The following is a 25,836-nucleotide window of genomic DNA, read 5'->3' as shown; positions in this document are numbered from 1 at the left end:
ATAAGGCAAATCAGTACAAAGTCTCACGTCATGAATAGTTTCTTTAGCTGTCATTGTGATAAACGACTATGTAGATGATCATCTTCATGAGCTATTATCCATTTTGCCTGTATGCTATACATCAATCACTTCAATGAAATCTAGTCAGAACTCGTTTCAAAACTTGCAATTAATTTGAACCTTTGAAGAATACATGTTTTCTAATTTAAACTTCACTTAAAAAAAGAAAAAAAAAAAGATAAAAAAAGAAAAAAGTGGATGATAAAAATTAAAAGCATGGTCATATACATTTTTATTATACTCACATCCAAATCGACTTCAAGTTTATTGATATCATCAGTAGCTGTGTTCAATCTTTCAAGTTCAATCTGTAATAATTATTACAGCGATTTAAAAATTAACATATATGTAAAGTCATTATGAATGTACAGTAATATGTAACATATTGTTACATACATGATAAAATTAAAAAATCAGAAAAAATATCTAAGTAATTTGTAAACATAATGAGAACGATTGAGATATTTAATATTTTCTTCTCTTTCCTTTTTTTCTTATTTCATTTTATTTTAATACAATTTACTTATGTAACGGTAAATAACAAATTTACCGTCATAATTTGTCTCGTGCCAATTGTGATAAAACAGTTTCCATAGGGAAAATGGAGGGGGTGGAGAAGAAACTAAATGCATCGACCATATTTTCTAACGTAACAAATGACATACAATCGAATAAAATTAGAAAATACATATCGGGCTTGTACAATAATTTAAACATAGTACGAATGTATCTTGACGTGTAAAAACACAGTCGATAAAAGCTGCTGATCGCATAATACGGAAATGTCAATGTCGTAAACGCCTGATCGCGAAAGCCATGACACTCTGTTTGTTTAAGAGAAAAATTGTCTTACCTGTACTCTAGGATCCACCGCATCGTCAACACGATCAGAATCATCATCACATTCCTTTTGTACACGTCCACTCATAATTAAAGCTAAAAATGAATTTTATTTACAATTTTTCATGGCACCTATATCGTCTGCTACATATCAGGTAGCCATGTTGGATGTTAGAACATATCCGCAGGGCCGTGCGTAGATCGTTCTGCTAATCGACGATTACTTAAGACATTAAAATATAAAGCAAGAACTTTTTTAAAAACGACAATATGTGTAATATTATTATCTACCTATTATAAAAATATACTAGAATATTCGATTATTTTAATTCGATATAAAATTTGATAGATCATTCTCGAATAAATCATTTAAAATTTTAAGCACGAGGTCAGGGTCAATTTTTATGTATGTATGTTTCAAATCGAAGATACACAGATTTGCGACAATCATGTAGTTAGGAACGATCTAACATGGAGCAGAATTATCGTACGTATAGACGTCAACAATGTCGAATCATACGATAATTGAATGAAACGTGCTTGAATGTTATAAAATCAGAACAAACTAAAAGTTATTCGCATGGAAACGTTGAATTTTTCACGTAATACTTTATTCAGAAAGTTATGCGTTATACGTAACACTGTGTATTTACTTATATTTGACATCGTTATTTGAATTGCAAAAATAAATCTTCGAGCGTCAAATATTAATCATTTCAATATGACAAGACGGAGGAAGATAACGAAATATGAAAATAGATATGAAAACAAATTTCTTCAAGGCTATCTATATTTTATTTATAACAAAGCAAATTGGAACATTTTATGGTGCAACAAGGAGCATTATTCGATAATTATGGAAAAGAAAAAAAGAAACGAGAGACAAAAAGAAGAAGAAAGAAAGAAAGAAAAACGATAAAGATTCTCATTTCTCTATCGAAGTTACGAATTCGAATGTTCGCGCGGTTTTGCACGACCGTACAGGCATCAATATGGTGGCGATAGAAGTAAAGACTTGACTACGTGAATAGAGGGCACTTCAGCGGCGCGATACAGCTGGTCCGTTCGACTCCTGAAACCAAATTGTTTCTCATTCGTTTCGGTGAGTTCTTCACTGTCGGAACAAGTGAACATATTACGAGTAGACAAACAGGCAGCGGCAATAGGTAGGTTGTGGAAACGTCAAAAAGTAAAGATTGGAGAATTGGACGAGAATCCTCCTCGAACGTTGTTAACGGTGAGTGTAAAAAAAAAATATATATACATACGTATATATATATATATATATATATATATATACATATATTTGTATATATATATTTACTTTCACTTCCCTTCTCGATTATAATACCCTTGTTTCCGGTCTCGAATGGAATTTCTTCTTCTCTCTCTCTCTCTCTCTCTCTCTCTCTCTCTCTCTCTCTCTCTCTCTTTCAATTTTCTTTTATTTTCTTTTATTTTCTTTTTCTTAACATTCTTTACCGGCTTAACAAAGAAACCGCTTAGCTTCTCTGAAGTCTAAGGAAATTTAGTCAGTGGAGAACGAGAAGAAAGGGAAAAGAGCTTTCGAAGCGTGCCAGCGAACTGGTGACTTTCTATTTCGGCATTTTTACGCATATCTATGGTATTGAGGAGCGGGGAGGTAACTAGAGTTAAAGAAAGGATGGGAGGGAGGATTCGAGATAAATCACGAGAGCTAGGATGCAACTAGCCGATGAAGGTCCTGCCATCATTGGGTTTCGCGGTCGAAATATGGATTCATATTATTGATAATTCGATAGTTGTTGTTCTATGTAAGCTCGATTGTTTTACCGTATAAATTTTTTCTTCTTTTTTTAATCCAACTTCATCTCCCTTATTTACTATTATAAATCTTCTCTTTTTATCTATCTCTCTCGCTCTTTCTTTCTCTTTCTCATCTCTCTCCTCTTTTCTTTCTTTGATTTATTTTGTATTTTCTATATTACCACATTCGACCTTCACAAGACTAAAGATAAATATTTACAATGACGAGATAGATAGCTTTTGAAAAAGCGCGCGCGCGATTACTTTCAAATATAATCTTCGGCTAATCTCGATTGTTTCCGATTCACGAACGAACGAACGAACGACGAACTCGTGAAAAACAAATGACTCTCTCGGCTATTCTTCCACGAACACTTTCATTTTTATCGTTCAATAAAGAAACGCTTTTCTTTTTATCGAAGAAAATTCTGTTTAAAGGAAAAGAAAAAGGAAAAATATTCGAGGAATCCAACGGAGTTTAAGAAGAAAAGGAGTGAAAGAAAGAAACAAAGAAAGAGAGAAAGAGAGAGAGAGAGAGAGAGAAATCAACAAATTTTTTCTATGAAAGAGTTATCATTTTTATACATTAAATTGGCCTTTGAGAATGCGTACTCTCTTAACTGATACTTTCGCGAGTTACTTTTACATTTTATAATGTCGTTGAAACGATCGATCTCTTAAGCGAATGGAATGTTGTAGGTGATATGCGAGAGAAACTGCATATTTCCTCGATGTAACTACGTATGACATGTATGTATGTGTATGTGTATATACATATATATATGTACGGATGCATATACTTTCCCATTAGGTTAAAAAGACATGGAAAGATGACGAGCGAAGGTCATGAAAAAGTAATTACGCGCGATAAATGACCAAGTGGTAATCTTGATATAAGGAGAGGGAAAGAGGAAGGTTCTGCGGAAGATAAAGAAAAAAAAAGAATAAAAAAGAGATGGTAGAGAAGGAGAAAGAGAACAAAGAGAAAGGGGATTTTTTTTTTGTTTTTGTTTTTCTTTTTTTTCCCCTTAATGAAAATAGAAAGCGGGTTAATGTACGTATAAGAAAGATTTTCAATGTCATGGTTACGCAAAACGGAAGGTTACACGTGCACGAGACGTAGTACTTCATTTCGTTGACATTGTAAGTACAAATCATTAAAGAATCTATTCGAGCTAGTTTGATTTTCTCGAATTGTCCTATTGTCGAACAAAGAGAACGACAGTATGTATATATATATTTTTTGTTTTTCTTTTTTTTTGTTTTTTTTTTCTCAAAAAAATCAACAACGGAAACGATTGGCTTTTAAATCATCGACAATATGATGAAACGTTCTTTATGAACTTTTTCTATTTTACAATTTTCATTATTGAAACACTCGATCGACGTATTAAATATTTTTAAATATCATTCTCATCGAAATAGATATTTGAAATACATATGATATTGTAAAATATTAATTACGTTGATATCATCGTTTCCAAAGCTCATATAGCTCGAATTTCGTTGGCCATAGGAGGTTGTTAAGATGAGTCAAGGACGAGTATAGTGAAAAATATACATTCGCTCTCGTCGACGTCATCAGTGGTAACTACAAATGTCAAAAGCTATCTTACAAAGTGTACTTGTTGCCATCGCCCTCCCTTCTCCTGCCCCCCCCCACTCCACTCTACCAGCAACATCTTCAGTGCCCTCTTCCTCCTCCTTCCGTTGCCATCATAACTATGGCAAAGAAACATCTCTTCTAGGAGAAATTTGTGTCGTTAAGCGTCAGTGACTCGACTCTTTTCATGATTTTTGCAAGCAGTGCGATATATTTCGACGTGACGTCCATTTTCGTTAAAGCACGAAGAGCACACTTTGTGTATGTGTGTTTATATATGTATGTATGTGTGTGTGCGTTTGTCTGTATCTGTCTATCTGTATGTTGTATATGTGCGCGTGTGCGTATGCATGGGTGTATGTATTCACGTACATATCACGTATGTTTCATGTTGCTCGTGAAAGTATTTGTAAACTCTTTCCACTCGACTAGGTTTCGTTGGTGCGCAAGTTCGATGATTTGCAATTTTCTGCTTTTTCTTAAAGATTCATTCTCGCTTATTCGCACGGTGAATTCTCCAAATTGCAATCATTTAAAATTTTCATCCAAGCGAAAATATAGATATATGTATTGCGGATAATGTCTTTCGATATGGTTCCAATTGTTTATGACTGTAATCTTTTTTTCTTCTTTTTATATTCTTTTTCTTTCTTTCTTTCTTTATTATCCTCAACATCATCATTATCATCATTATTTTTCATGCATCAACGTCGCACAGAACTCAGTCGTACCTTTTCCTTTTTTTATCGCATCTATATTTTCAATTGATTTTCAAGATAGAACATAGAGGGAAATATATATCAATGAATATTAACTTTATCGAAAGGGCGATCAACGTTAACGCGATTAATATTGAAAATAAAAATTCCATTGATATCTTCTTCCTTTTGATTACGTTATTATTCGTTCGACATATTATGACGTCGTGCAATTTTAAAAGTCACGATTATGGTATTATGCGATTACAAAACTTCATTTGTGTTTTCTTTCAATCGTAACAATCATCGAGGCGTATACGTTCATTACGTCGATTATGTAACGATAAGAAACGTTCGTTGGTCTCGAAAAGAGGTCCTTTTGATTTTTCTATGAAAAACTCATTCTTTTCAATTGGCCCTTTGAACTTATTTATTTATATTTATATTTATATTTATATTTATATTTATACTTATATTTATATTTATATTTACATAGAAGAACGGAAGATCGAGCTGCCCGAGAAAGTGCAGGTTGGCTTGATTGTAGGGTGTGCACATCCGCGAGCAAAATCCTTTTACGTAAGTTACCTTCTCGCTTTGAGATTAAAATCACAATGTAAAAGCTGTTAGCATGAACTATGGAATGTTGCTCATCGCTTGGCACCTAGTCACATTAGTCATTATTTTTTTCTTTAAAATAAGAAAATATATGCACCGAAAAATTATCTTATCGAACAATGTATAACATTTACTTGCTTATTTACACCGTTAACCGTTAGCTTTAATTTAACTATTTATTTATTCTGGTCCGTTATTTTTAATAGTTTTATCGGTATTTAAAATAAATAGTACGTATTCTATAATAAAATATCAATGGCTGACAAATCTTAATCATTTATGTTAATCAAAATATTTTAACGGGACGTTATTTATTTCGGGGTCAGTATTTTTAAACGTTTAATTAGTATTTCAGATAAATTGTCGACCTTCATAATAAAATATCTTTATTTAATATTAATTAATCAATTTGGCCCTTAATTGTTTATATCGATCAAAATATTTGTATATTTATGATCATTTATTTTATAAAATATTTATTATTAATTAATAAAAATACTGAGCGAATAAATAATAATATTAATATAATATATCACTTGCCAGCAATTAAATAATTAAATATCATTATCAATTAAATGTCATTATCTAAAAAGAAAATAATCGTTAATGAATTTAAATCCATACGATTATTCAATATATTATTTTGAGCAACAGTTACGGTAAAATATCAATTGTTTTCATATTCGATGATATTTACATATGTATGTAAATATCAGTGCGATTATACGATTCAATGAAATAATTAGATCATGAAATTGTGTCGATAAAGAACGAGATTATGAAAGCATTAATCTATATTTATCATGATTTCGTAACTTTAGAAAGATCTCTTATTTATTGAAATTCAAATGATTCAAACATATTATATATTATATATATATATATATATATATATATATATATATATATATATATATATATGTTTTTATTTACGTATACTATTTTCGTGTTACTTTCGATCCCATTTTTAGTATATTCGCCATCACGTTTGTTTTCATTTGCTGAATCCTAACCGAGCGAAACACTCACGTTTATCTTGCAGCAAGCACCGAAGTGTTTCGTTGGTTGGTTGCTTGGTTGGTTGCTTGCTTGCTTGGTAGCGCATCTTGGGAACAGGTTAGCAGCTGCGGACACCATACGGCAGGTATATATACATACATGCATACGTACGTACGTACGTACATGCATACATAGCTCGTTTCATTCTTCCATTTACTTATTGCTTCCGATGTATTAACCTTCTTTTTATCTATCTCATCACGATAGAAGCGAGTTACGTTCCATAATATAATAAAGACTATTTTCAAGGTTAAAATTCTTGAATAGTGTCAAGAAATTCAATCGAATTCGATAAAAATTATTCCGAATGAAAAATGTGTTAGTACATTATTTTCTTATCATTCATTAAACAAGCTACTTAGAATGTATTATTTTGTGACCTCATAGGTTTACAAATTTTGCGTGATTTTATAATATTATTACACAGAGTAAGCGAACGCTTTCAATTTGAAGAGAGGAGGAGAACAATGAGATACAATGGGCGTTCTAGTGCCACAGAAAATATGTGTATTTATCGTAATCCGTGACGTGTCGAAATTAGCGATTATTTCTTTTCCTTTTTCTTTTTTTGTTTTTTTTTTAAGCGAACCTTTTTATGCGAATCAATTTCGTTAGTCTTACTTTCACTAACAATAATAGCGATATCGTAAAGGAGACTGAATTGTTTCGATTATGATATAAGCGATAGGTTCGATATTATCTGATCTCGCAAATGGCATGTAGACGATAATAATTTGCTAAATGTCACTTATGTATATATATATATATATATATATATATATATGTACATGTATATATATTTATATATATATATATTATGTATATATTATGTGTGTATATATATATATAAACGAAATTAGTAAATGCAAGAGTTAAGAAAACAAAACAAACATTTATTCTCCAAATCATAATTATATTTAAAACAAAATGCATAAACAAGATATTGACTTTCAACGGAACATAATTTGAGAAATTCTGACACAGTAATGCAGTAATATCTCGTATCAATTTTAGCCCTAGAAATGGAACGACTTGATTCATTTTATTTTATCTGTTAATTGTCAGTACGTTACATAAAATCATTCATTGTTTTCTATTGAGAAAAAGATCTTTCTCTCTTCGTAATACCGGTCGTGTAATTGCTGTTGCTCCCGTTGAAAGTAATGACGTAGTCACACTTAGCTTTTCTATTATGCACTCTCGGCACATCCGTCGAATAAAAAAAAAACAGGAAAAGAAAAAAGGAGTCACAATAGAGACGCCCGGTATGTACAAATCGCAGAGACACAACGATACATCACGTAGTCGCGATGCACCGCCCGTACAGATACGCGTAATCTTGTTAGCCATTTCCTGCGTATTGAAATTCTCGAAATTACTGGGAAAGATTTATCTCTCTCTTTTACTCTCTTTCTCTTTCTCTCTCTCTCTCTCTCTCTCTCTCTCTCTCTCTCTCTCTCTCTCTCTCTCTCTCTCTCTCTGTCACAAACTCTCTTTCTCTGTTTCCCTCTCTCTTCCTTTTCCTCTTTCCCTCTCTCTCTCTTTTGATATGTGATTTAGTTATCGAATGGGCGGATATAACATTTCACAAAAGAGCTTTAATCCTATATAACCCAATGTTTGTTTCTCTCTTCAGAAATATTATATAATATTAATGTTATGATATAACTTATGTCATTATAGTTACTAATAGTACTAATTACTAAATAATAACTAGTACAATTATGTTATACTAATTACTAAGTTACAAATAGTACAGTTATTTCATACTAATTATTTCTTTACTAAGTTACAACTACTACAGTTATATTATACCAATTGTAAGTACAATTAGTATAGTTATGCTGTATACAAAGTATAGATATAAACTATACCAAACATAAGTTATATCATATACAACTATAACATATTAAATATAACTACTATTACACTATTATTGTAAAAATATACTAATGTACTAAGTATAACATACTAATATATTATATACTAAGTATATAAGTATTATACTGGTATAGTTACTAATCCAGTTACTAATATAGTATAATTTACATTAAAAAAAAAAAAAAACAAAATAAGAAGAAATATAAAAAACTTATTAATTACTATGTTATAATTAGTACGGTTATGTTATACTATGCTACGTATAAATATAAATACAACTATACTAAATATAAGTTATACCATACACGACTGTACTATAAGTATATATATATATTAAATATATAACAATTATACTAATATAGTATATAACTACTAGTAAGGTATAATATATTTAAAAAGAAAAGAAAAAAAAGGAGCATTAAAATTTTCAATAAGGAACAACGAATTTTTGTTGACGATAAAATGAAGTAAAATTTTAAAACAATTAAATGTCTATGTATGATATAGAGGTTTAATCAAAAATTAGAGAGAGAGAGAAAGAAAAAGAGAGAGAGAGAGAGAGAGAGAAAGAGCGAGAGAGAAAGAGGGAGAGACGAATATCACACCTCTTAAAATGGAGATTAACGTAGCACGTCAGTCGAGATAGTTCGTTTCCTCTCATCGATACGCTCGATTAAATTTTGCTTACGCACGTTGATAATCCAGTTTTGACGACAGTTACATTATAAAACGTAATAAATATTGTACATGAGTATATGTATGTGACCATAGATAGATAGGATGAAAAAGGCGAATCGAATCAGTTACTTACATTACTTTCCCCACTTTCGCGTGTGCTCGCGCGCACACACAGTGTACGTTAAACTATTCGTTGAAGGAGACTAACGAGTAAACCGAATGGCGAGCAATTCGAGAGTCTTTTTACTAGCAATTCGGTATTGTCACGATAGAGAGCGAAACCGGAACTCGAGAAAGTTCATAAACAAACGATTGAGACTCGTAGAAATACGAAACTGGAAAGAAACTTTTTGTATTTTTAACGTATGTACATATTAACGTATGTATATGTGTACATATATATATATATGCGTATTACGTACCTATGTAAAAGTTTTATCCTTGAAAAATTACTATAATTATTTTTTATCAGTTTTAATTTCTAATTTGAAATAGATATATGTCCGTTTTTCTCAATCACGATTTTGTAGAAATTATTATATTTTTGAAAAGTGCACTTCTAAGAAATCCTAAGAGGAAAGATGAAAACAACGATTGCGTGCTATCATCTCTCTGGTATTTGATTGTATAATGAATGGGAAGAGAAAACCGGTTTTTTTCTCTTTTTTTTCTTTATTTTTATTTTTTATTTTTATCTCTTTTGTTTCTTTCTTTCTTTTTTTTTTCTGTATCATCAAATGATCACATTTCAATATCTGTCGATATTGGAATACATCTTCGTTAATTATCTCGTTTGTTTTTCATCATCGTCATCTTTATTTTTGTTTTTTAGAAATATTACCAATTTATTTTGTTGAACTTTAAGTTTGAAACTTTTGTTAATGACATTTCTTATATATACCTTTTTGATTGCGTATTTATTTATTTCCACGATGTAACGAAGATCGGTGTGGGAATTTTTGACGGGCTTAAAAAACCCGTTACCCATTGTGAATCGAATACCTAATAAGTTTGGTTGCATAGTGTCCGTTGATTCCCAATCCGTTTGATAGGACATATAACCTGTTTACGTTTTCTTTCGACGAAATTTCATCGGTGATTTATGCTTTTATTTTGGCGAATTTTTGCGAGAACAACTTTACTGCGTACACATTGAATAAATATATACATACATACATGTATATATATATATATATATATATATATGTGTGAAAATGTTTCGAGATTTTACTAGTTAAATTTTATTGTCAAGAATATACTTCTTTCCTCTTTTATCTTTTTTCTTTTTTTTTTCTTTTTTTCCATCGTTTCTTTTCCCATGGAAGAAAATTTACGAGTATTTTTATATTATAAATTAGAAGTTAGAAAAGACCGCTCTGTTATTCGAGTCTTATTACGAAGTTACTCTTCAAAGAGCAGTACTATTTTGCCGACGGGATTTAGCTCGCGTATTTAGCACAACGAACATTCAAAGAGTTTAAACGATAAGATCATCGACATTATACCTCTTATACGAGCGATAGTTTATAAGAATATATACATGTCTTTGCATAAAAATTCATACATATGCGAATAACGAGGAAAACGATTGAAGAAAATTTGTTCCGAGTTTCCTTTATCTATTTATATTTTGAAATATTGAGAACCACTAATGATGATCATTTCGATATACATACATACAAATATATATATATATAAAAGTACATAAATACATAATTACGTACTATAAAATTCTTTGTTCAAATTGAGGAAAGAGAAACGTATTGAAAGTTGTTTTGAAATGAAACAGAGTCGTTTGTTTGTTTGTTTTGCTTTTTTTTTATAATTAGATGTAAAGTACGTCTATTCCGTAACTGTATTGTACAGTTGTTTTCAAATACGAACTAACATTGTTAGATGTTACATGTCGACATTAAAATCGTCGCGACAGACTATGAATGAGACACGTTCGTCTCTCGCCAATAATACATCTTTCTTTGAGCTGGTTCTTTCCTTGATAAGGAACGAACCGTTCAATGAGGGAAGAGGACGAACGACGACGTTGCTCTCGGCCGTGGCTGGTACCACCATCCTCTATCCCTTCTCGTTCTACCGGATCGTCTACCAACACTGATCTCCTCTAGTGTATCCATGTATGCTCGCATATCGTCGCGGTTAATACGTCTCACAATCAATCTTTTTTATTTATTTTCTCTTATAATATTCCAATATCTAAAGTCCATCTTATGATATAGAATTTCATAACTCTTAATAGAACAAAATCAATGGATACGAATGACTTTAGACCGATCGTAAAATTTCTTTCCAATTACATGCGCGCGGACGAAGTTCGTTTCATAAAAAAAAAGAAAAAAAAAGTTATATATATACATATAAATATTAATTTTTTGTAATATACGATAAAAACAAACTGATGAAATTAAAAAGACTAGATGATAATAGCCTTTTATTATTGTAGAAATATAATAGGAGATCTGCGTTATATTAAACTAAGGAATCGTTCTCCGCATGGTGGCGACAGTATCGCGTCAAGGACCGCGCCGACGCCATTACCGCTTCTTCCCACTAGCATTAGTCTCTTGCGAGCCGTCGGTTAGTGCGGGAGTGGCTCGTATCTCACTCTCTTTCTCTTTTTCTTTTTTTTCTCACTCTTCGGATTATGTAGTTATCTTATTATACTTGTTCCTGTTTCTCTTTTATTTTTTCTTTTTCTCTTTCTCTATCACTCTTTTCGTATATTTTCACTTGTTTTATACGATATCGTGTCATTGATATTGTTTAGTGCATTTCATGCAAATTAACATTTGAAGAATTTGATGAATTTCTTCATACCGGCGAAATAGTTTTAGGTGAGTTAAGTTTTTGTAGATATATTTATATATATATTTTTTTTTTCTACGATAGATATACAATTAAAAAATATCAAACAGGAAGTTTAAAAAAAGCCATAGGAAAGTTGTAAAATGATACAGTTAAGTGCCCACATCATAGTACTTAGATAAGAATATCCTGTTTTTAGTTATCGTTTACCTTTGAAAGTTCGTTGGACAAATGATCCGAAGGAACCGCTCGGTTATTGGCCGATAAGTTATATCCAATGAAATTGATCTTCGCCGTTGCATAAATTATTTAATTATTTACTTAATTATTTACTTACAAATGATTGATTTATTTTCAACTTCAAATGTATTTCATAAGACACCAATAACGATGCCTAACACGAAATGTTCGTGATAATGAGAAACAGAGTAGAAGCAATTAATACTCTTAACGACGAGTTTCGAGTGTTCAATATCCACGATGTTATTTAGTTGCATAAAATTTCATAGATAGAAAAAATAAATAAACGAAAAAAGAATGAAGAAAAATATAAGATCGAAATATTCGTCTCTATGATATTCCGGAAAAAAAGGAATAGTTAACTCGAGGCTCGGAATAAATCTAGGTCCGCGTCACCCTAGCGACTAGTTACTGTCCGCGACGACTCTTGCGCGACCCAGAAACATTCTCTTTTCTTTCTCATCGCTTCCTCGAGGGCAATAGAACGCGATTGCGCGTACTTACTTGCATCGAAGTTCAAAGTGTCTAGCGACTAACAGTTATATTACTATTTTTTCACTTCTTTTTTTTTTATTCTGTTTATTTGCTTCTCTCTCTATTTTCTCTCTCTCTCTCTCTCTCTCTCTCTCTCTCTCTCTCTCTCTCTGTCCCTATCTCTCTCTCTCTCTCTTTGTTTTTCTTTTTGTCTCTTTCTCGGCGACCAACATCGAGGTCACCGCCATATTAACCTCCCCGCAATACACGCGAACTTATCATCGTTGCATTTAACCGACTTCGTTTATATTAAAGTTGGAAATCGAATATTAGATTTTCCTCAAATATAATAGAATATCGTTTGGAGTAAACACTTTTTTGTTCTTTGTTTTTTGTTTCTTTTTTTCCCCAATTCTATAATTTATTCGATTACCGAAAAATTCTCGAATGTTATATTTTTCGATTCTATTTGAAGTATATATTATGTTATAAGTATATATTATGTATTAATATTCCTCTCACTCTCTCTTTTCTTCTCTTTTTTTTTACGATGAAAATTGTCATCCTGTTTAATAACAGCACTTCTGATGCATATTTATGAGAGAGATCTAACAAATTATTGATCCGCATAATGAGCAATACAATTTGTTGGAATAGCGAGTTAATAATTATTTACAATTAATGAGATATAAATTATTCATTTTCGTTCAATTCAATCGCTTCTTTCTTTTTATGTTTGCTTTATATACCTCGTTAAGTTATGCAAATAAATAAAATTTTATTTTTATAGTAATCTAGGTCGATGCTATCAATGACTAATTATAAGACGATTATTTGACGGAAAATTCATTTTCTGACAATAATATTAATCATACCTTTGGTGGATTTTTTTCTTCTTTTTTCCTCTTTTTCTTTATCTTTTTCTTTTTCTTCTCCCCCATTAATCGAAGGAACCTCATTTGCGGTTAATTTATTTTCATCGTTGAACGAAGAAGGAGCACACCCGGAAACGCTACTTTCGCTTTTTAATGCAAAACTTTCGTTTGTATTCGCGATTGGTGCAACGTTAATAAACGGACGATGATATCTTTTCTATCATTTCACTTATTGTGAAAAAAGAAAAAAAGAAACAAAAATTTCAACATTTAACGCATGATCATGACAAAATAAAAAAAAAAAAAACATGTATATAAGTTTAGGTTAAGAAGTTATCGAAATTTCTGTAATATTTCATTTGTGTTTTTTCTCGTCGGTATTTTCGATTTACGATTTACGATTAAACGAAGTTCAAAAACCAACACGTTAATTAATACTTTCTAGAATCATATTGTTTTAATCAAAAACGATTAAATAAGATAAATTCATAAAAGGATTTAGTTATTTTTATAAATTCATAAATTAAGGTTCGAAATTTATTCATACAGGCTTAAAAGCACGCAATAAATATGAACTTTAAAGATAAATAATGCCATTCTTTGATCATGTTTATTTGTGAGAACGTTAGAGAACTCTACGAAACTTTTTCCTTCGTTCCGTTTGTAGTTAAATGTGAAGAAAAACATTAACGTAATATACCCACACATCTGTATGTACAAACGCCTACATTTAACTATCCTCATAATTCATAATAAGAAAGTAGAATAAAGTCTGTGTACCTTCGTTTAAAGGCACATCTAGAGCGAGAATGGAGAATGTAGGGAAGAGGAGAAAAAAGGGGAGAAGATAGAGATAGATAGATAGAGAGAGAGAGAGAGAGAGAGAGAGAGAGAGAGAGAGAGAGAGAGAGAGAGAGAGAGAGAGAGAGAGAGAGAGAGAGAAAGAGGAAAGGATAAGAGGGGGTGTATACTTACTTGGCAGTAGTCGAATTACGAGAGCAAATTATTAAGGCAAGTGGTATACTACTATGTATCAAGAAACAGTGATATATTAGAATTGTTAGCGTGTATTTTACTCGTACGAACGCTTATTATTAGATATTATATTATTATTAATATCTTATTATTATTATCTTATTATTATTACTTATTATAGGAATTAGAGGAAAAAAGTATTTTTTGTCATTTAATTTAAATTGTATTTTATTTTATATATTTCAGAGTTAATTAAATTGAATTTTTTAAATTTCTTTTTAAAGTTAATTCAATTGATATTTTATTATTATTTTTTTTATTTATTTTATACATTTAAAAGTTAATTTAATTGATATATATATTTTCTCTTTCTCTTTCTCTCTCTCTCTCTCTCTATCTATCTGTGCGCGTGCGCGTGCGTGCGCGCATATTCCTTTCTCCATCCATGAAAACAAAAATAAATATAGAAAATTCATACATAAAATCTTGTTACAGTTTGCTAATATTTCATAGAACAAAAGGCAGGATGCATATTACAACCATTATCTACGAAAATATTTGTATTTTACTGTGACACGTACATCTATAAATCTATATGTATGTATATATATATATATATATATATATATATATATATATATAAAGATTATTAGTTTTCCATAGACGACGAGCTCGGGATGTGGGTCAGACAGACCGCAATACTTTTCTAAATGGTTCGCCATAGTATCGTATCGACGTTATAAAGACTCGAGAGAAAGTGCGAGCAGACATTTTCTAACTGACCGCATCCGTTGTAAAAATTAGAGACTATCCCAGGTTTTACCTAGCTGAACGTACATACGTGTACATACATTCTTTAATTTTAATTTTCTTTTTCTGTATTTTTTACTAACAAGCGAAATGAACGACTTGTTCTCGCGTTAGATTAGTTTGTACTTCATAAATAGTATCAAACTTGCCGTAGTTATCCTTTGTTTCCATTAAAATCGTACATTTTTTTTCCAAACTATAATATGTTATTATAGAAAAATAATGATTAATGACTTTATATGTACCTACGTTAATGATATATAGTCAGTGCTTCTCAAATTCTATGTGCCACGATTAAATTTTTAATTTAAACGTGAAATCGATCCTAACCTTTCCATGATCGCGAGGAAATTGATTAGTATTCAAGAGTTTTTTCGTAAAATATGATTACGAGTTCGAATAATAATGTAATTGACAATCGTATTTTTAAAATAATGTAGGTTGACTTTTGATCTTTATCGAGACTCGTAAAAAAAAACGGTACAATTATAAATTGTATTTATTGGATGATATGAGAGAAACGATTTGAGAAACGCTGATCCCAGAAAGAATATCGCAAAAAACAAACAGACAGACGTTATCTATCTATCTTTATCTCTCTTTCTTTCTCTCTTCGTATCTCTCGTTCTCTTATACATCTTGCTCGGCTTCGTAATAGTTCTATTAACGGTATGTAGCTGAGATCGAATTAACGTAGATAATAATTGCTTTCGCAGAGAGGCGATGATGGGCGTCAGTAAAAGCTCGCTTATGCACGTGACGCCGCGTACCGCTTCGGAGGAGTTTCACCTTGAACGTTATGCAAGCTAGCATTAACATACGCATACCTATGTTATAGGGTTAACGCATAGCGCATAGAGAGAAACTCTACGAGTCCTATTCTATAAACGGCACTGCAGTTCTTCGGATGCAGCGAATGTCACTGCTACGAGACTGCGGTTTTCTTTCTTCCTTTTTCTCTTTCTCCCCTCTTTCTCTCTCTCTCCCTCTCTCTCTCTCTCTCTCTATCTCTATCTATCTATATATCTGTCTCTCTCTCTTTCGCATCGAAAGCAAGATCTTTTTCTAAGAAACCTCTCGAGAACGGGTTATACTCGAGATGCGATAAATTCCATGGCGCTTCACGACGCAGTCGATGATCTTGTCTCTTCAGGTTGGTTCACATATATGTATCTATATATGTGTATATATATATATATATGTATAGAAAGAGAGAGAGAGAGAAAGGTGTAAGTATTATGAAGGATTAGTTTCTATCGCAAATATGAACGTTTTATTTCATTTTATTTGTTTTTCGTTTTTTTTTATATAAATTATATTTATTATATACAATATATATATAATACACTAATATTAAATATTAATATATATATATATATATATATATATATTAATATTAATATTTAATTTATAAAATTACGATTGGATGAACGATCGACCGATTTTACGGATTCAAATTTTGAATCATCGATCATAGATCCTATCCGAATTGATTCATTTGCCTCGTGCAATTTAAGAAAAGATGGCGTCGAATAAAGATGACGTTGAGTAAATTACATTCGGTTAAATTCGTCACCTTTCTTTTTTTTTTGACGGTACTTGAATACGGTGGTGCCCCTTTGCACGTTGGAATGTGAATCTGTCTGTCTATCTGTCTTTCCATCTGTCTGTCTGTCTGTCTGTCGGTTACGGTTCAGGTCATTTTGCTGGAACAAGTATTCAGCCGTAATACGTGGGAGGAATAGGAAGTCGTGCATTAAATCCGAACGTCCATCTTTCAACGCGCTTAAACGCTTCTCAAATGGAACACAGGCGCTCTTCTACCGGCATCCTCCCCTCGGGGGAAGAGAGAAGAGAAGAGTACTAGAGAGAAGAAGAGAGAGAAAGAGGAGATGATAAGAGGAGAGGAAGTGAGGTTAGGTTCACGCGAGTGCATTGATGGAAGAGATATAACGTGATAACTCTGACCATTTCCAATTCGAACCGCTCTTGATAACGTTCGTCTTTATTATTTTTTTATTTATTATATTTTTTCTTTTTCTTTCTTTTCTTTCTTTCTTTTTTTTCTCCTTTTTTCCCCTTTTTTTCTTCTCTTCGCGATATCGAATCTTCAAGTGTTTCAACAAACGAGAGAAAAAGTCAAAGCTTTGCCTTGAAGAAACGCGCCCGTTACGAGATACACTTTTTTTTTATTTTTCATTTTTCCTTTTAGATACGTATGAGTTCGTTCGATATCTTTTTATTCTTCAATCATTTTTTTTCCTTCTTTGTTGTTTTCTTTTTGTTTTTATTTTTCAATTCGTTTCTATGTAATGCGTTTTATCGAATATGTACTTACATTTATATATTTCATCAGGATTTTCTTTTTTGAATAATTCCGTGCCATCGAACGAGAAGATACGGAAATTGTTAATTAACTCTTTGAGGGACACGATTTTAAAAAGAAAGTAAAAACCCAAGAGAACAGAGAATTTGTTTTAATATTTAAAAAATGGAAAAAAATGTTCATTTCAATTATTTAACATAAAATAAAATATTAAACTGTATGACTATGAGTAACTTCCAATTGTCGAGTTGTGTTAAAATATATTCCACCATACGTAAAAAGCTAGGCAAAAGATGGGACAGTTTTTAACCTATTTAACTCCGAAGAGTTAAAACGGGAAATTTGAAAATCGTCGTAAATTCGAAATAATTTTCCTTCGGGACTATTTCTTTTTTTTCTTTTCTTTTCTTTTGTTCCCACGATGTCAAAGTAATAAAAATGCATATCGATTAGTCTCTTTCTCTCTCTCTCTCTCTCTCTCTCTCTATCTCTATCTTTTTTCTCCTATATCTCTTTCTTTCTCTCTGTATGTCTCAAAGTATAAATAATGTCGCGCGTTCAAGATGATGAAACGCGAAAGGATCTAGCCTTCGTATCCAAGGCTGACCGCTCGTCGAACGTTGAAATATAATCGACTGCATTTTAACTTGCTTTTATGCGCTTTGTACTAAGTCTTCATCGCTAATTATGTACATCGAGGACATTATTTAAAATCTTTATTTTATTATATTTCATTTTATTTATTCTTTTTTTATTTTGAATTCCTCTCTCTCTCTCTCTCTCTCTCTCCCTCTCTTACTTACTTTTTCTCGCTCATTCTTTTTATAAATAAACCACGGCGTAAAAAAAATAAATAAATAGCATTCGATATTTCGTAGTACGTCGTTTATTTTTTAAATACATATACACATACACACACATATATATGTATGTATATATGTATGTATGTATGTATGTATGTATATATGTATGTATGTATGTATGTATGTATGTATGTATGTATGTATGTATGTATGTATACACAGATACGAAATTGTATTCGACGAGACAGCTGTTTACAGTTTGTACGTCAACAATAAAATTCTTATCTCATTTCAACGATGCAGAAGGAGTACTTTCGTTCGTATTCTGTTATATTCTCTCGTTGACTTAATAAAGTAAAATAAAATAAAATAAAATAAAATAAAATAAAAGAAGATCTGTTGACATATATCGAAAGTAACTCCCCCGAAGCGTTATATGAAGCGAACAATAGCTATTCGCATGTTCCTTCTATATACATACATATATATATGATGCATTATATGTATGCATAGGTGCGTACCATAAGTGCAATGCTAGCTACATGCACATGTACGTACGTACGCGCGCGCGTGTGTGTATGTGTGTGTACGTATGTATGTACATATATATTTAACATGTCACGTCGTGTCGTAGTTGGTGATTGCGTCCTAGCGTGAGAACCGCATCGAGAGACGTAGAAAGTAAGTTTTTAACTTGAAAGAAAGCTGTTTAACGTAACAAAATAATAAAATATAAGGGTAGGAGAAGCAGGGAGAACAAACAAAAAATGAGACGACGCGTTTTTCTTTCTTATTATATCGCATAGAGCTTAGTTAAAAAAAAAAAAGAAAAGAAAAAACCTGGTGAAAGGAAAAAAAAGAGAAATTAGGCTAAAGTAAATGGACTTAATAGAATCTCTTAAAACTCTCTTTACAGCATCATAACAGGATTACTTATTTGTACGGTTAACAGACCGTATTTTGTTGAATGATAAGATCGGTAGAAAAAAAAAAGAAAACAAACTTTGGTTTCGCCCAAAGTGAATAATAATAATAATAATAAGAATAAAAATAATATTATCGTCTCGTCGTTGTAATTGTATGTACTTTACGTATTAAGTAAAAATCTCTAATAATTCTCCTTTGTGGTTTTTGTTTTTCTTCATTACAGCTGCTCGTTAAAAGTCGGTGGATATACTCTTAAGAGGACCGACAAAATGAGGAACTCGACGTTGTTGAAGTGGGCACAAAATTCAACGAATAATAAAAATCAAACAAGTAAAAATGGAGGTGCGTCTCTCTCTCTCTCTCTTTCTATCTTCTTTCTCTGTATATGTGTATGTGTGTGTATGTAAGAGAGATAATATGGAAATTAAAAAAAAAAAAAAAAAACAAAAAAAAAGAAAAAAAGATTGCGATTCGTTTGTAGACGCGTTTATTACGGTGAATCTTTCCTTTCGGACTTAAAGTGAAGTCCTTATTGTGAATTGTGTTTGTAGGAACGAGTAGAAACTGGATACACCCACCGGACGCGCTTCAAAAAGGCCACATCGCCTACCTAGTCAAGGTAAAGTATAGATATACATATGTGTGCTGTGTATGTGTATATATATATATATATATGTATGTATAAATGATTTCCATCTGTAATGCTGTTTCCAAGTACCACCTCGCACGTTCCTTTCGACTTCTCGTTGCAAAGAGACAAAGAGCAACGAACGATCTCTTTAATTTTGTTACATTTACCATAGTTTTCTTCTTTCTTTCTTTCTTTCTTTTTTTATTTATTTTTTTTTTTAATTAATTAATTATATTAAAAATTTATTAATTTATGACCAAAAAAAAGAGAAAAGAAAATTGTAATTTATAATGGATAAAGATGTATTTTAGGTAATCTTGACGAATATACATCGTACATACATACGATGTAAATTTATGGAATTTATTCGTACAAATGTATCGTTTTCGGACTTTCAACTTTATTTGCTTATGCAACTTCATTCTAAAATTCGTAACACGTTCTTACACGTGCCTCATAATATACTGTACCTGTCGGGTATTGTTGGGGGGTAAAAAAGAAAGAAAGAAAAAAGAGGAAATAAAAAGGAAAAAAAAAATGCAAGCTTAACTTAAAAACCATCGTGAGAGAGAACGTTTACCTTACATTACCCGGAACAGTTACACAATGCTTTTATACGACTCCTTCGCCTTACCTTTCGTTGTTACGTGCGAATTTTTACTCACAAAATTTCTTAATTTCACTGAATACAAAAGGCTCTCTCTATTTCTATCTATTTCTTCTTGTCTCTCTCTTTCTTTCTTTTTACCATTCTTATGAGAGTTAATAAAAGTATGAGAATTCGTGGAAACGAGAATTAGACACGTGATCGTGGGAACGAGATTAAAATGAATTAATTTAATTTTATTTTCTTAACTATGAAAATATTTTATGAAATATTTTATCTATGGTCAATCTGATTTCCATACAATTCATTAAATTATTTTTATTTTATTATTTTCGAATATTGATTTTTTAAAATGTCCTATAATAACAGTTAACAGTATTCGAAAATGGAAATAAACAAATCGTTGAAATAATTAATTTGTTGAACACTATAACATTAATTACATTGTTATGTGTAGTACTTGGGCAGTACGGAAGTCGATCAACCGAAGGGAATCGAAGTAGTGAAGGAAGCGATCTGCAAATTGAAATTTAGTCAGCAATTAAGAAAGAGTGAAGGAACTAAAACACCGAAGGTCGAACTCACAATAAGCATCGATGGCGTGGCAATTCAAGAGCCTAAAACTAAAACCTCACCGAAAGTTGGTATTCAATAAAATGAGTTTATTAAAATATATATCATATTCGTTTAATCAATTTTTCTTTTTTTTTTTCGTTAGAATCAATATAACGTTATTATTATTTAAAATTTTAGCGAATCATGCATCAGTATCCCTTGCATAGAATCTCTTATTGCGCCGACGACAAAGGAGAAAAGAAATTCTTTAGCTTTATCGCAAAGGAAGAGGACGCGGAGAAACATACCTGTTTCGTATTCGTAAGCGATAAGTTGGCGGAAGAGATCACGCTTACAATCGGTCAAGCTTTCGATTTGGCATACAGGCGATTCTTAGAAACGTCTGGCAAGGATCTCGAAACCCAAAGACGTTGCATGGTATTGCAACAAAAGATCAAGAGATTGGAGCACGAGAACAATGTCTATCGACAACGGTTGCAAGACATTGCTGCTATCAAAGGCTCAGTCAGTATGCCAATTGATATTATTTTATTTTATTTTATTTTATTTTATTTTTTTTTTTTTTTTTTTTATTAAATTTTACCTAAATATTAAAGAGTTTCTCTTAAATTCTATTAAAATAGTTAGTCTTGCGTATTTATGTAGGATCATCTTTCGTTTCTTTTTTTTTTTTTTTCTTTTTCTATAGGCGGACGTGTCGACTTACCTCTTACAGCACGATCTTCCGGATATCCTGCATGTACCAGGAGCACCGAGCGAATCTCCGCAAGTCAACGGCACTACAAACAAGTCTCCTCTCATAGGAATAAACAGCGACAGTAACGGAAACACATCTAATGGTCCCCAGCAACCACCACCTGTTCCTCCTAGGAGTTTTGAAAAATCCTTTGATGACGATTTCATGGGGTCGGTTGTAAAAGACCGTTTGATATGATTAATGGACATTAAATGCATAACATATTTCAATAAATAATTTATAACTTTTTTATTTATTCTTTTTTTTGTTTTATTTCTTTTTCATAACAGAAGCGAAGCAACACCAACGCCGGTTGTTGGTACTAAATTAGAGGGTCTCCTCATGGATGAGTTCGAAGAGGACTTTAATCCTCGTGCATACGAAACGGCAGCTAACGGTCTTGTTAATCATCAAACGAACAACAATCCTCTTCTCAATGGTCAACTGTCGTCTAATTCTAACTTATTTTCACAAACTAATGGCACTGCGAGTCCGCCACCATTATGTAAGTTTCTTCATTCTAACATGAATACATTGACTATCGTTATGTCGTCCGAATTCGAATGACAAGTAAATTGTCTAATGCCGCGTCATCCATGTAAGAGTTACGATTATGTATTGCCAGTTTACGAATGATTTAAGTTGGTATTTGAAAAGATGTCAATAGAATACAGTAGGAGTAATATAATAATGTATTATTATAAACAATTTTATTGAAAAAAAAATTAATTCAAATGTAAAATTGTAAAAGATAGCATATACAATTGATATTTCTCAGGAGAAGTTTGAGGATAAATTGTCGGTTTGTTAAATATTTTTTCTTACCTTTGATCGGACCACGAAGCGTGTTTTGTTAGCATAAGGATAATGTGCTTAATACTCTGTCTATCTCTTATCACAAATATTTCTTCAGACTGCAATATTGTATTGATGACATAAATCATAACGAGATTGTCTTCTATCTATAGATTATTCTAATAATTTCTCAGTTAATAATTTTCCAAACAGTCTGATTTTCATATTCTTCTTTGTCTCTTATTTCTAAACCATCAAAGTATTTACAATCGAAATTCATCAATATAAATTTGTATCTCAAGTTTCCACGACCATTTTATTCAATAATTTATCAAATGATAATTTGAAAACTATTGAATCGATTTAAATACTATTTAAAGATATTTTATTAATAAAATAAATTACATGCAAGGAAAGAAAATCATAAAATTATTTGTTTTTTTGGACCTTTTAAATGTGTATGTGATCTTTTTTAATACGTCTCGCTATGATTACATTGCGTCGTTTTCATTTTATTTATGTCAGGCGTGGCCTAATGGGATTTTATCAATATTTCGTGTGATTAATAAGATTATTAGCATTTAATAGGATAGTTTAATAAATTTTAATATAAATTCGTATATCTTCAGTGGCACCGCCTCCAAAAGCTAAAGATTCGAGACGACAGAATGGAGTAAAAGAGGACCTTTTTGGCAGCGTGCCTTTCAATCCTGCACCGTCTATAAATACAAAGAACGACTTCAATGATCCCTTTGAAATGGGTGAATTTGGTGCTACCACCATAAACTCAAGTCCAAGCCAACAGGAATTGGAAAATGCCATCGGACTTTTGGATAAGAGATTGCTCGAGATGAAAGTTAGTAGTATTATTGTTTTATAAGAGAAATTAAATTATAATAAATTAGAAATATTTTGTTTCGACGTTTTATTTATATAAATATACATTATTTTTTAGGATGGCTTCAGCAGAGGTTTATCTATCGGTACTGATGATTTTTCATTGGAGAGTTTAGATCCGTTAAGGAATTAAATCGAACGATCACTGATCATTAATTAAAATTTATAATGAAATCAATATGAAGAAGACGGAAAGGAAAAATTCTCTATCATGGTCTCTGTGGAGAGTAAAAAATCTGTGTGTGAAACCAAAATTAGTCAATTACTGTTACTATACGATACTCGTATATTTATGGTGATGTTTGATATTTATATTATATTATTATAATTATCTATTGAATAACTTCTAATACGTACGTGCAGTTTTTTCACGCTCAATCGTTGCACGATTTACTTGTTTTATTCGTTGCTTTTGATATATCATTGTCCAATCACGTTTAGATGTATATTATTGATTGATATGCGTTTAAAAGTGGACAAATCAATGAAAGAGATATATGATCTTAAAGTAATGCAATTTTAATAAGATCAAATCACGTTCCAAGTAAATTTATATAATTTTAAATGAAATTCTTGTATACATATATATGTGTATATATAATATGTATATATATATATGTATGTATAATATGTGTGTGTGTTAGTCAAACAATACAAATATTTTTTGAACGGTCTTACAGAATCTTTAACATTTTTAGCAGGAATGTTACGTAGGAAATCGTGCGGCTATCGTAAATTTTACATTATTGAAAAATGTTTAGAGGGTATAATTATTCCTAGTTTGCTATAATAATGATAAATATGGCTAAGAGGAAAGATAAATTATAATATATTTATATATATTAATACATATATATTAATACATATATATTAATATATATATATTAATATATATATATATATATATATATATATATATATATATATATATATATATATATATTTATGAATATAATAAATTCAGCTTGCTGCTTACGCAGTCTCTCTTTCATTAAAGTCTCGTGCCGAGATAAAAAATGTTTATCTAAACACTAACCGAGATAGAGTTAGAAATCACACTAATAATGCTATAAAAGCATAAATAGTATTGATAATCCTTCGGTTAGATTAATAGCTATTATTTCACTATTTCCTTTATCCGTGTTAGAGATTTTCATAGTTTCATATATTTCATTTGCCTTATTCATTAAAAAAAAAAAAAGAAAAAATAATAATTATAATAATAATAATAATAATAATAATAATAATAATTTTTAAAAGAACAAAAATTAAGAGTAAATAACACGAAATTATTTGTACAAATATAGATCTGATTTGTTATTTCGAAAAATAACTTTATTAATATTAAGAAAATTATTATTTACTAGATATATACAATGAAGTATAAAGTTAATATCATGTAAATATGCACTTTTGCGTCTTATTGTTACTATATTATATAAGAATAATCGTTAAGAATATATATCATCTAATTATTATAATTGAAAAATTCTCTTATTAGTAATCATTACATTGAAAGATTGATTCATTTTTTTTTTTTATTATTTATTTTGTTTGAATAATATTATTTAATCGAGTTCGCACAAGATGGCGTTACATCGTGACGTAACTTATCGGCCCACTAAAATGAAAATAATGATACATCAGTATGAGTTAAAATATCCTTTTTTATCATATTTTGTATACATTTTAAAGTATATTATCCAATGCAGGAGGTTTTAATTTAAATTTGAATAGTAAGAAACATGACTCATACCGATAATGTGGTATTAAAGCCACGTGATCCGTGATTCGACCAATCGAACGCGCAACCGCATTTGATATAACATTGCTACGTCACGATAAGTGCATCGCGAGGTTGCCGAATTTATTTGCACTTAGTTAAAATCGGTATCTTTGACTTTACATCGAAGGATTCTTATTATATACAAAATGGTGAAATATCATAATAACATCATAAACGATCATGATATGATTTGAATAATCAGTAAAATATCTTTACATTGAAGATTTATTTGAGTCGTCGTTCAAATTTTTCGCGCTAAGATACGAGAATATGGAATATTCGAAATATCGATTATTTCTCTATTAAGTCAAACGTGAAGATCGTAATAAATATAAA

General features: G+C 30.9%; 2 protein-coding genes and 1 long non-coding RNA gene across 9 annotated transcripts in view; 1 reads left to right on the top strand and 2 right to left on the bottom strand.

Annotated features, from left to right (window-relative positions):
* The window catches only part of LOC124427509 (CLIP-associating protein 1-A-like), a 43,447-nt gene extending 42,353 nt beyond the window's left edge, over positions 1–1,094 (bottom strand). The window contains exons 1-2 of the mRNA XM_046970503.1: positions 914–1,094; positions 306–368 (exon numbers count right to left, since the gene is read on the bottom strand). Of these exons, the coding sequence (XP_046826459.1) occupies positions 306–368; positions 914–988 (138 nt within the window). The 5' untranslated portion in view covers positions 989–1,094. The remainder of the gene's footprint in view (positions 1–305; positions 369–913) is intronic.
* Positions 1,095–1,979: 885 nt separating this feature from the next.
* On the top strand, positions 1,980–25,203 carry LOC124427630 (PTB domain-containing engulfment adapter protein 1-like). 7 transcript variants are annotated; one of them, XM_046970795.1, is made up of 11 exons: positions 1,980–2,137; positions 5,483–5,565; positions 6,647–6,748; positions 19,696–19,814; positions 20,024–20,091; positions 21,168–21,350; positions 21,464–21,790; positions 21,975–22,192; positions 22,313–22,527; positions 23,447–23,673; positions 23,773–25,203. In XM_046970795.1, exons 4-11 carry the CDS (start codon positions 19,742–19,744, stop codon positions 23,845–23,847), a joined length of 1,386 nt encoding a protein of 461 aa, XP_046826751.1. In that variant the 5' UTR covers positions 1,980–2,137; positions 5,483–5,565; positions 6,647–6,748; positions 19,696–19,741; the 3' UTR covers positions 23,848–25,203. The 7 variants fall into 7 exon arrangements, with proteins under 7 accessions (XP_046826751.1, XP_046826749.1, XP_046826755.1 ...); XM_046970799.1 differs by having other exon boundaries at positions 1,982–2,137; positions 5,486–5,565; XM_046970793.1 differs by lacking the exon at positions 6,647–6,748.
* Positions 11,918–12,802, bottom strand: LOC124427633. The gene is made up of 2 exons (XR_006942999.1): positions 12,253–12,802; positions 11,918–12,117 (listed from the first exon to the last, which is right to left on the bottom strand). It is a non-coding gene; the product is annotated as an uncharacterized LOC124427633 (long non-coding RNA).
* Positions 25,204–25,836: the final 633 nt, after the last annotated feature.

The sequence above is a fragment of the Vespa crabro genome, chromosome 10 (genome assembly GCF_910589235.1).
Source record: "Vespa crabro chromosome 10, iyVesCrab1.2, whole genome shotgun sequence".
Lineage (NCBI taxonomy): Eukaryota > Metazoa > Arthropoda > Insecta > Hymenoptera > Vespidae > Vespa > Vespa crabro.
This window is presented reverse-complemented; position numbering and strand designations above follow the sequence as displayed.

Coding starts and splice junctions, on each gene's coding strand:
- LOC124427630 (XM_046970793.1), top strand. CDS start 19,742: ATGAGGAACTCGACGTTGTTGAAGTGGGCACAAAATTCAACGAATAAT. Junction 20,092..21,167: donor ACATCGCCTACCTAGTCAAG/GTAAAGTATAGA, acceptor TGTTATGTGTAG/TACTTGGGCAGTACGGAAGT. Junction 23,674..23,772: donor AGAGATTGCTCGAGATGAAA/GTTAGTAGTATT, acceptor ATTATTTTTTAG/GATGGCTTCAGCAGAGGTTT.